We start from the raw sequence: 12,297 nt of genomic DNA on the forward strand, positions 1-12,297 counted from the left end.
GTGAACTTTTTCCAAATCAATGATTTTTTCCAAAAGTTATGAACTGTTTTCAATTTTATGAACTTTTTTCAAAGTTGATTAACTTTTTTCAAAATAAATGAACTTTTTAGATATATATAGGCGAACTTTTAAAAAAAATCAATGACCTTTTTATCAAATCTGATGAACTTTTTTCAGTTCGATGACATTTTTTCAAGTCTAATCGATGAACTTTTTTCCAATCCGATGAACTTTTTATTCAAGTTTGATGAACTTTTATTTCAAATCCGATGAACTATTTTCAAAATTCATGAACTTCTTTTCAGATTTGTGAACTTTTTTGAAAAAATCGATGAACTTCTTCAAATTCGTGAACTTTTTCACAAAATTGATGAAAAAGATCAATATCGATGAACTTTTTTGCAAAATCGACGAACTTTTTCCAAAATTGAGTATTTTGTTTTTAAATTCGATGATTTTTTAAAATCACTGATCTTTTTCTCAAAATCAATGAACTTTTTCAAACTCGATGATGTTTATTTTAAAATCAATGATTTTTTTTCAAAATTGATGAACCTATTTCAGAATTTTTTATTTGTGTACTTTTTTCCCAATTTTATGAAGTTTTTTAACCCACGAATATTTTGTATGAGTGTTTTTATTTCACGAGCATATTCAAAATATAAAAAACGGAGGATGGTCTTTTTCCTGAACCAATAGCACATAACTGCCGGAAAACAAAATACTAGCGAGGCGAGTTGATGGAGCGAACGATTTTTTTTCAGCAAGCGAGCGAAAGCGAATCCAGAGGGAGCGATGTTTAATTGGCTGCGGCCTGCTGCTGGTCGTTGTAGACGCCACTTCTCCAACAGTTCTTGAAAGGGGAAAGCCCTAGCGCCTGTAATCCCACTGCCACGGATAAATGAGATCTTTGTTCCATGCTTGCATCACCTAAAGCCCAGCCCACGTCACACTTGTAGAAAAGATATGCTGAAGACCCCTAAAAAAATACCTGCTACAACCTCAAAAAAATATGAAGAAATGTTGAGATGCACACAACTGAGAGGACATTTGAGGAAGGTGGTATACCTCAATATGCAACCATATAGTGAAACTGCTCTGGATTGCACAATTTTCTGAAGTCAAATTTGAAATCATATGGCCGCTTCAAAATTTTGAAGATAGGTTTTGTGGCTTTTTTCCCGTAGAATAAAAATGTGGATTTATAGATGTTTTAGTTATTTCCTTGTGTAATGCAGGGCCTTAAATATATAATACTATGTATATATTTGGTGCGAACTTGGAGTTTGTGACAATGGAAATATTAAAAAAAAATTGGTGCCAAATTGAAGTCAAAATAATTGTGGACTGCGACGCCTTACAGGGAATCTGACTTACAAATAAGCCTCCGATGGGAGAACACACCACCATCGCCATGTGGGATAGACCAAGAGCTGAAACGCTTATTCGTTTTTGGAATTTTTTTTGTAAAAAAACATCATCTTTATTTTAGACGGCTCAAATCAGATCTAGTTGTGCTCTTTATATATATTGGCATACAGAAATATCAACATCTCCAGTATCAAATAAATAAATATAAAAATACATTTCACAATAAATAACTTGGTATATTAAATGTTAATATTTATTATTTAATATAAAGTTCATCAAATATGGGAAAGTTTGAAATTCAATCAAAAAGATTAATGCACTTTAAACTTTAAGAACGAAAAGGGGGTACTCGATTCTCCTTTGGAAGACAAATCACAGCCTCCAAAAGCGCAAAATGGTCAAGCGAAACTTTAGGAAGGAATTGTACAGACAAGTAGCTTAACAACACTGGTGAGACTGAACGTGCAAACTACACGAGCACGGGGATACAACGATATTAGTATCAGGCGACTATCCACAAATTCATCTAGAGTGTTAATCATGTCGCCTGTAGGAAATAAAGCATCCTCTTTAAAAGTTTGCTGCCTCATTTGTAGAAGTCAAAGTCTGACTCAGGCTTCTTGACGTTGGTTCGGTAACCCTTCTCGAAGTCCTTGGGGAGGATAACATACCGATTTTTGCGGACAGCATGCATGCCAGCTTCCTGGCAAATAGCAGTGATCTGAAAAAGAATGACACAATGAACATCAAAAAAGGAAGGAGGAAAAGGGTGCATAATTTATAATATAGATGTACTACATGACATGTCATAATAAGGTGATGCTACTGCTATTACAAGTGTCAATATGAAACGAATGTAAGGTGGGCAGAATGTACATTAACTATGATGAACTTTAGAGTAAAGGATTTGCAGAATTGTTATCAATTATCATGGCGTAATTGATCTGAGGCAATGAATTTCCTGTGTTGCAGTAGTACAAGTGAAGAGACTGTTCAACATAGTGAGAAGGCACTCACATCAGCAGCACTGATTTTATCAGGTCTGGAGACATAATCTTCCAAATCAACCTCGTCACTCAAGTTCATCTTAGCAGTACAAACCTGAAACAAAGGAGGCCATCATAAATATCAGATGCAAACGAAATATAATCCAAGAAGAGGTTCAAGAAACTAAGATTTTCAGTAGTTAAATTTTGGTCTTAGATGCAAGCTTATAACTAATTAGGTACTAGTTGGAGCTCTAGGTCAATTTAGGTACCAAAAATTATCCTTGCAACCAAAAGATGTGCCTTGTTCACCACTTTCTTTTAAAAAAAGAAAAATGTTTGAGAGCCATCTACTGCTCTAAAGAAAATGACTGCAAGTGCAAGAACTATGAATACAAGACCATCAAGGCATCAATACAATCTACTACACTGAAATTACTATGTAATATAGAGAAGACTTTCCAAACAAGTATCAGTAATATTTTGAAAAGCATACCATGTAAAGTATTTACAAAGAAACTTACTTGGAAAACAAGCCTCTTCTGCCTCCGGTCCGGCAGGGGGAACTCGATTTTCCTGTCCAGTCTTCCTGGACGCAACAGAGCAGGATCTAGAGTATCTGCCCGATTGGTTGCCATTATAACCTTCACATTCACTGTTTGATCAAATCCATCCATCTGCATACAAAGTTCACAATGAGATACTCAAACCCCTCAAGGCATGAGAAAGTTGCATGTAATAGTCTTAACAATAGCCTTTTCCAGAAGTTACTTCCTATCCTAAAAAAGTCACAGATATTATTCCTAAGGGTGGGCACACATTTTGTAAAATCAGAACTAAACAACTGGGCTTTACAATCTAAGTGTTTTTCTTTTTTCATTTACATCTATATGCATGTCCGAAATGCATGATATTCTAGGATTAGTGGCAAACAACCTGAATTCCAGCAAACCAAGTACAGCTAGAAACTTTACCTGATTCAGTAGCTCCATCAGAATACGCTGAACTTCTCGGTCAGCCCCGGTCTGAGCATCGAATCGAGCAGTGGCTATAGCATCAACCTCATCAATGAATATTATAGCCGGGGCATTCTCTTTAGCTAAGCGGAATACATCTCGAACCATCCTTGGGCCCTAAGGTGAGATAAATGATACAATGCATCAACAAAAGAACTGATAGGTAGCAAACCGGAGAAAAGCTTCAGGTAGCAAATTCTTGTGTCAAGTGTAATGTATGAACCACTACCAGAAACATTAAGAAGCAATACGTAATATCACTGACAGCATGAATCATAGGCTATATTAACAGTAGTTTACTTGCGTTGGTAATGCATACAGTAACTATATATTTTTTGCATGCAAGATGTAATTCATGTATACAGAATACAAACAAAAAAAAGTTGTGTCAGATGTTCACACTTCACAGGCACTGCTTAGGTAGTTTTATTCTTGTAACCTTGTGTTAACAGATCTCTCCGGAACACTTCAGTTCAAACACGTGCAAAAAAATTGCGCTGGAAATATTGAGCATAAACAAGAAAACCTAACAAACTAGGCATCTATTACATGGTCAACGCTTAACACATGCAATGTTTTTTGTAAGAACGAAAGGAGAACTGAGTGCAGAAACAAGGTTTAATATATGCATGTTACAACTATCCGCATCTTACCTCACCCAAGTACTTCTGCACAAACTCTGAACCAACCACTCTGATAAAAGCAGCAGTAGTGTGATGCGCCACAGCTTTAGCAAGCATGGTCTTGCCAGTGCCTGGAGGACCATAGAGCAGCACCCCTCTTGGTGGATCAATACCAATCTGCTTGTACAATTCATGGTGTGTCAATGGTAGCTCAACTGCCTCCCGAATTTCTTGTTTTTGGATATCACATCCTCCAATGTCCTGAACATAACAGAACATAGCATATTGTTATTGACTTCTTTTTAATTCACTGTATGAAACAACTTCCATAATTCACAAAGATACAGACTTCATAAATTGAAAAGTTATGGTCATGTTATGCACACGATTCTCAGGAAATAAAGTGTTCAATCTTGGCCGGTCTTAAGGATAGGAAAAAACGACACAGGATCAAATCAATGCATGGGCATACAGATGCTGAAGTAAGAAAGCCACAAATAGCATAAAATTTAAAGGATTTATTAGACCATTCCTACAGTAGTATGGTAATTTGAGATCGTCTATTATGTTGGCTAGAGTAGTTTTATTTTATAACCTACTAAAAGGAAATGCACCGGCAGTACTAAAATTGCCGGTCAGTCTCCAGAACTGATCCCAGCATTTTAAAGAGTAGCAAACAAGAAAAAATGTGGAAGCAAGTCAACACATAGCAATCTTTTCTTGTTTATCAGAAATGCGGCACTTCTACTACCAGCATAAAAGCTGCAGAGATTATATACATACATAACTGCTGAAACAACTGAAGCACACTTGAATTTCCAGCAAAGCAATTCCTTCGCAAACATCGCCAATATCTACTACTATAGCGCAACCAGTTCATATCTACTAAAAGGATGCCATAATCTACATGAAGTATGCACAAATTGAACACAGGCCACAGGCAAATCCAACATTCCACCAATCTATCTGCCAATATCTTCTGTCCATTGAACAATTATCAACCATTAAACTATGACTCTACTGCTACTACTATAATTATTATGGCCAAATAACTGAGAATTGAAGCAGATAACATACATGTTACAGAGGCCAGCTAGTGTGAATCCTAAAGTGGTCAAGAAATTCAGGATCCCAAATGTATCTAGGGTTGGCAAATCGAAGGCAACAATCCTAATAAACATAAAATTGAGCTAGGGCGCACACGGATCTGAGGAACCCATACCGAGTACAGGACGTTGGGCTTCTCCGACGAGGCGAGGAGCGAGATGCTGGAGTCGGCCTCGGGGGGCAGCACGTCGACGAGGGCGTTGGAGTGGCGGTGCAGGGCGACGGAGGCGGAGGGCTTGAGCAGCTCGCGGTTGATGGTGCTGAGGATGCGCACGTAGTAGTTGCTGCCGGTGGTGGAGCCGACGATGCCGTTGTTGCCGTCGACCATCTCCATGAACTGGCCGATGACGAGCGGCACGGACTGGATCCGCTTGACCTCCTCCTGCGCGCGCAGCAGCTCGCGCTTCAGGTTCTTCTGCTCGTCCTTGACGTACTCCTCCTGGATCTCGACGAACTCCATGTGGCGCTGGAGGGACTTGAGGCGGCCGTAGAGGTCGTCGTCGTCCTCGGCGGAGGGGGCGGGGGGCGCCGCGGGGTAGGACGGCGGGGGCGCCGACGGGAGCGGCGCCGCAGGGCTCGGCGCGACGGCCGCGGCCGACATCGCGGGCGGCGGGGCGGCGGGCTAGGGTTTGGTGGCGGGGGCGGGTCTGCGGTTCCGATCCGTCGACTGTGGCGGAGCGGTGTGCGGAGGAACCTGAGACGCGAAGAGCGGTTTGCTTGGAAGAAGGGAAAGGCAGTCGTAGTAATAGCCACTGTTTGCCTATGCCCCAAACTTACACGGATTCGATCTCCAAGAATACTCGACTCTCCTAATTTTTTTTTAAATAAACACCTACAGGTTCTTCATATCGAATAATTATATAGTATCAAGTAACACAGTATTAGAAAGACAACAAGATATAAAAAGATCGGAAAATTAAAAAAAATCGAAAACCATAAAGGTGTGGCTAGATCTCACTCAACAAAATATAAGTCTCAGTCAAGTGACAGAACATATAGAAAAAAAGAAATAATGTATCTTTTTACACAGATCTTCATGTTAGACCTCACAAATATACGTCAAGTCTCAGTCGACCGAGATTTAGCAAACCTGGAACCATAATATTTGTGTTCTTCGTTTGATTATGCATACCCTCACAGTCTCTTTGTTTAGGTTGATGCGTCATCACCAGTACCATCTCACAGATGCCGTCTGAGAACCAAAAATTAAGAAAAATAAGGACCTACTATAGAACTAAGAAAACGAAAGGGGTGAGTCCCGACTACCGGCCAACCGTTGGAGGGGGGGGGGGGTGAGGGACCAGGCAATAGTTAGAGAGACCTTTGTGTCAGTTATGATGGGAAATGCATGAGTAGAACTTAAAGTTGCTTGCCCAAGTCGTATTAACCAAACGAGTTAAGGTCTGTTTATATGTTTGAAAAGAGGCAAACGGACCAATGTGATGACCAAATCCCCGTTGTTACACCATCATCTCATTATTAAAGCCGTTCTACCTCTCCATTTTCCTAAGTTTAGAGCATCTCCAGCCGTTGGCCCCCCAGAAGGCGCCTAAAATCGCCGCCTGGGGGTGACCCGGCGCAAAAAATGGGCCTGGGGCGAGTTGGCCCCCAGCCGCCGCCGCCAGGGCCGGCCCCAGGCGCGGAAAAAAACCATGTAGCAAATTTCGGCTAAAACACGTCAAATTTCGGCAAACTTGGGCTTATATTCGCCGATTTAAGTCGAGTAGTCGTCATTACATGTAAAAACTAATCAAAAAAAACTTGTTGAAGGCCGAGAAGTCGCTGTCGTCGGCCTTCTCCTCCTTGACTCGGACGCCCCTGCTGGACCCCTCCTCGGCTGGTGGCGGCGGCGGCGGCGCGTCGTCGTCGTCGTCGCTGTCGTCGATGATGACGACTCCTCCTTCGTCGCAGCATCGGCGGCGCTGCGCGAAGCGCCGCAGGGCGGCGCACTGGCGCTCCCTCGCCATCTTCAGGGAGTCCTGGCGTGCCCATTCGAGGGCCGCGTCGTCGTCGAGCTCGACCTCGCCGTGCTCCGCCTTCACCGGTGCCGGCCCCGGCTCCGTCTTCACCGGCGCCAGCCCCGGCTCCGTCTTCACCGGCGCGAGACCCGGCTCCGTCTTCGGCTTGACGAAGCGCGGGGGAGGAGCCGACGAGGACGCGCGCTAGCCGCCCTCGCTGATGACGATGCCGGCGCTGCGAGTGCACCGGCCGAGCGGCGTCTCCGTCGCGGGCTCGGCCTTGACGCCGAGCAGCGTCGGAGTGCCGGAGGATTGGAAGGAAGAGCGCGACGAGGAAGAAGAGGAGGAGGAGCCGAACCTCCTTGGCGCCCACTGCCCGTCGCGTTGGCGGTGCGCCGGGGCAGCCGGGGGGTACGCCAACGGTGGGTTGTTGCCGCCCTCGAGGTGCGTCAGCACACCCTCAAGCGTGCGGCCGGGGACGCCCCACCATAAGTGGCGCCCCTCGCTGTTCTTGATGCCGCCGACCACCGGCGCCCCGTTGGTGGACGCCAGCCGCTGCTGCTGGCGGCGCTCGAAGTACGCCGCCCATGCCGCGTGGTTGTCGGCGGCGTACTGGGGCAGGGAGAGCTTAGCGTCGGTGAGGGAGGCGCGCGCGATCTCGACCTCGTCGGCGAAGTAGGATGGCTTGGCGACGGTGTCGGGCAACGGGGGAATGGGCACTCTCCCATTGCTGAGCCTCCAACCCGTCGGCCCGGCGCGCATGTCCGGCGGCGCCGGGATGTTCGCCTGGAACAAGAGCCAGGACTCCTGTTCGTGGAGCGAACGGCGGCCGAAGCCGTTGGCCGCCGCCGCGTCTCCGGGGAAACGCTCGGCCATCGGGGAGATGGAGTGGCCGAGGAGAAGAGATCGGCGGGGAGAGAAGAGCTCGGCGGCGGCGCTCGGGAGAGGTGGAGAGGTGGCACTCATCACAGGCGAGCGAGGCCATATATAGCCGCGCCGCGTCCGTGTGTACGCGTCCGAGGGAGGGGAGGCGTCGGCGCGCCGTCCCGTGACACGCCGCCTGTGAGGAATCAATGGTAAAGCTGACCGGCGGCAGCCTTGCCATTGATTCCCCGCGGGAAACTGAGGCGTCGGGAGAAGACGAGGCGGGCGGTGTCGCTGACGCGGCTGGCCCACGGCGCTTTCGCGCCAAAAACGATTCGACCGGCGCCCCCGAGCGCCCCCAGCGCGCCAGGTTCGGGTTGGCTCCGCCGGCGCCAATTTCGGCCCGAGCCGGCGAAAAATGGGCCCCTGGGGGCGCGACGGGGCCGATTTTTTGGCGCCGGCGACCGAAAAATCGCCTGGGGGGCTTTGTTGGCGGCGTGGCTGGAGATGCTCTTAGTCGTCACCAAAGTCTTCTTCATGCTGCCGCCACGACCCACTCCTCTATGTTGTCTGGTGGTTCATGGTATCAAGAGGAGTGGGGACCCATTACTTTCGTTTTTTCTTAGATTGAATAAGTTCATGTTTCCTTTTTTTCAGGGGAATAAGTTCATGTTCCCTTGTGCTTTTTTTTTTGGTTTCCCTAGCGGTCGGCTCCTCTACAATTCAGTTGTTACTGTATGAGTGCTGTAGGCTCTAATATCACCCGTCCACTCTAATATAATGGATCTCCTTTCTTTCACTTAATTCTCTTATTAAATCGCAAAAAACACCACCCTGGACTAGAGACGCGACGGCGGTCATAAGCTCCCTGCGCCGGCCAGTTCGATGAAATCGGGGCACACGGCGCCGGTACCGTCGTATGTCCAGAGCTTGCGAACCTGCAAACAACGCGGCGCGCTGCTACCGAAACAAGATACCGTCATCATACCTGCAGCATTTGTTAGATCAATGCCAAGTAATTCATGCATCGACCAAGTAATTCTTGCATCGAGACATGTATTCATCCTCCACTTGTTAACCAGCTAGCTTTCTTCTCCATGGTAGCCCCAGACAACAATCGTAGGGCTACAAGAACTCAAGATGGTTTCCTTGAGAAACTTATGCTCCATTCATGCAGGCCATTTACAAGGCCGGCGAGCTCCTTGCCTCCGGCCGCGGCGGTGCCGGCGCCGCCGTGCGTTTCCGTTTCACATGCACGCTGACAGCTAAGCTGGCCGGCGCGACCAGCCGAAGGACTGCCGTTCTTCCGGCGTCGTTACAATTTTTGTTTTTGATTAATAACATAATTAAGGCAGATGAAAGAGAGCCTTTGGATTGAAACCAACGGTGGATTGTGAGAGCAACAGCATGCGTACAGTAATAACATTACTGTAGAGGAGCCCAACCCGTTGGAATGAGATTTTTTCAACCTTTCTCTAGCTCGATGACGTCCGATCTAGCAATGAGAAATGGCCCATAGCGAACGGTGTACAATCAAAAGTAAGATGGCCTTTGGGTGTCTTTCCATTGTATTTCTTTTGTTGTTTTCTTGATAATATCCAGTTCTAAGATGGCCTTTGGGTGACTTTTCTAAAAATGAAAAAAGGCATTTGCAATTGTTGACTCGAGCTACTCTCATACTCTGTGCTTTTTTAAAGGGCTATATACATGGTGCGAAAAACACTCCTCTGCTTGGTAAATACTCCCTCCGTTCCAAAATAGATGAACCAATTTTGTACTAACTCTAGTACAAAGTTGGTTCATCTATTTTGGAACGGAGGGAGTAAGACTTAACCTCTGTACATTTTGTTATCCAATGAATGTGCTTTTGTTTCTTTTTTTGCAACGCCCTAGTATATACTTCTTGTTTAAGAAGAGAAGAAAAGCAGCTTGCCAAACATCGAATGTCTAACTGTGCTAAACTAATTGAGATTATTGCAGTATCGTATCTAAGAGCTTGATAGCAACAGATGTCATAAAATAAAATAGGCACCATGTGTAGCCATACAAGTATAATCGTAGTTTCACAGGCAGGGCAACATCCATTGTGTTATAAAGTTAAAATTTTAAACATGACAAGCCAAACTGCAAAGAATTGAACATGGAAAAAATATAATGAACTTCAAAGGTATAGAAGAAAAGGTTGGCAGAATTAAGACCAAGGGCTCTATCTTGTATTCTTGTTCAGAAAACTTCACTAGTATCATTAGTTAACAAAACACATCCGCATCTAATCGAATGGTTTTCTTGATAGTGTCCAAAGAGGACTCAAGTACTCCCTCCGTTCGGAATTACTCGTCCTAGAAATGAATGTATCTAAATGTATTTTAATTGTAGATACATCCATTTTTATCCACTTTTGTGACAAGTAATTCCGAAAGGACTCAAGTACAATAGTAGTAGAAAAAGATCTCTGGACTCAAGTGAAAGAGCTCCACGCAAAGAGCCATGCCCCATGTCGTCTCCAGTTGACCGCCTGCCCAGCCTACATGTTCACAAACAAAGCTGTCAGAGATACTAACACTAGTATATTCCATATGTAAATCAGGCATTACATGAAAAACAGATTGTTGTAGCAGTAACGGTACCAAACATGAATAGATGCATTCAGGTTTCAATCCAGCGTGATCAGTATACATCATTTTCAGAGGAAATGTACTTTTATTCTGTTTCCAAAACAGCCTTTTCTATGCTTGTACCAAGCAATGCAGCTAAACATGTGGTAGTTCTTTGGGGGCAGACCGGCGAAACAGAAACCTTTCATTCTGAGGAACAACAGGAACAGAGACCCACTTGATGCAGACAAAAAAGATCATCGAATAAATGGCAGGCATTATGGTCAGGAAAAGACCAAAGATCATTAAATCCACCAAAAGCTTTTGCTTAACCTCAGTTCCGTACTTCAACTTGATCTCATATTTCCTCAGGTACATTGTCAAATACAGTACAGCCGCGAATACCAAAAGAACCCAACTACCATCTGGTACACTCCCCAAACCTGAAGAAAAGAAAATTTGCTCCAGGCACAGGGGGTGAGAAAGTATATAACGACAATGATGTTGGCCTGCCATAGCAGAAGCATTATGATGGTCACCAATATTGTAGTGATCGTCATGACCCCAAGTTCAGCTATGCTTGTAGTAAATACTGGGCATTAGAAAGATCATGTGGCGGTAGTGGTGATAATTCGAATGAAAGAGAGGAATCATATATATAACAAATCAGTGATTGGATGACTTAGGACATTGCTTTTCATTCAAAATAACATATGTTCAAATATTATGTATGTTTCCAGATCCAAGTCAAATAGTGGGATCAGCGGTTGTAAGGAGACTAAACAGTACCATGCAAGTCCATCAAGATGGAGAAGGCAACTGTACTCTCAAAAAAAAAAGATGGAGAAGGCAACCTAGCACAAAGAAATATTGAACCGACAACTGTTCTCAACAACCGAATTCAATTTATATGATATAGGCACATACTGAACAGATCCACTTGTAGCAATTTCAACACTATGTATATCCTGAGAAACACGGTAAAATCCGCATGGATGGAGTAAATTATTACAAGTTTGTTGCATAAATCGTTAGACATAGTAAAAAGAAGCTTAGTGCACTATAATATTAAAAATTATTTCATAATGTGTGAAAACATTGCATGGCAATAAACATATAAGATTTGAAATAGTACTCAGGATAGACAGAAGACCTTCTCATTTTCAGTCAAGTTCTTCACAAAAACTGCAGGTTGCCCTGGGTAACCCAGTAGAAGGCATGGAAGAACAAGACATGCAAAGTTAAGCTGCAACATATGGGCAATAGTAAGTTCTCAACTAGGTGTTGGAAGTGCAAGATGGAGCCCTCAACAGTACAAAAGACTACCTGAACTGATAGACTAGTTGAACTGATCTAACAGAGTAGCAAATCAGCAAACATTACCTCGGATCCTGCAGAAAAACCAACCTTGTAAATATCTATGCTACAAACTTTTAACAATGTACTCAATGCTCAAGATCTATTTACTTCTAACCTAAGGTAAGTAAATGTAGAATGACATATATTATGTATTGCAAAGGCTAATATCGTTCATATTGTACATTGGGTGATGAGATGTCTATAAAGTCCACACTATTTGTAGGGTCTCAGCAACACAACATTAGAGATGATTCTTACATTTTTCTAGGTGATGATTATTTCCAGTAATATCCTCTTACAGAATTTGCATTAATTTGGGTTCAAGATTACCCTCTCTTTACATACTTTACTAACGCAGAAACCATAGTACTGATTGTTAAATGGATAGTAAATCCAAAATCACCTGAGCGTCATTTGCT

The 12,297-nt window shown here is 44.0% G+C and overlaps 2 protein-coding genes across 33 annotated transcripts in view; both read right to left on the bottom strand.

Annotated features, from left to right (window-relative positions):
• Window positions 1–1,755: 1,755 nt before the first annotated feature.
• Window positions 1,756–5,614, bottom strand: LOC123043518 (26S proteasome regulatory subunit 6B homolog; the record flags this gene model as incomplete). Its single annotated transcript, XM_044465994.1, is given in 6 exon segments — window positions 1,756–2,092; window positions 2,389–2,472; window positions 2,882–3,034; window positions 3,332–3,490; window positions 4,027–4,257; window positions 5,219–5,614. Coding segments are annotated over 6 exon segments (1,158 nt in total), but the record flags the coding sequence as incomplete, so codon positions are not given.
• A 4,560-nt stretch (window positions 5,615–10,174) lies between these two features.
• The window catches only part of LOC123043519 (probable potassium transporter 14), a 9,365-nt gene continuing 7,242 nt past the window's right edge, over window positions 10,175–12,297 (bottom strand). For 20 of the 32 annotated variants that reach the window (XR_006419265.1, XR_006419249.1, XR_006419250.1 and 17 more), the window contains 2 exons: window positions 11,846–11,910; window positions 10,175–11,765 (listed from right to left, as the gene is read on the bottom strand). Coding sequence is in view for 4 of the 32 variants with exons in the window: in XM_044465997.1 (XP_044321932.1) it covers window positions 11,873–11,910 (38 nt within the window). In the remaining 28 variants the exon portion in view is untranslated. The remainder of the gene's footprint in view (window positions 11,766–11,845; window positions 11,911–12,297) is intronic. The other 12 variants (XR_006419261.1, XR_006419258.1, XR_006419253.1 and 9 more) reach the window with 6 other exon arrangements.

This window comes from Triticum aestivum, chromosome 2B, assembly GCF_018294505.1.
Source record: "Triticum aestivum cultivar Chinese Spring chromosome 2B, IWGSC CS RefSeq v2.1, whole genome shotgun sequence".
Taxonomy (NCBI): domain Eukaryota; kingdom Viridiplantae; phylum Streptophyta; class Magnoliopsida; order Poales; family Poaceae; genus Triticum; species Triticum aestivum.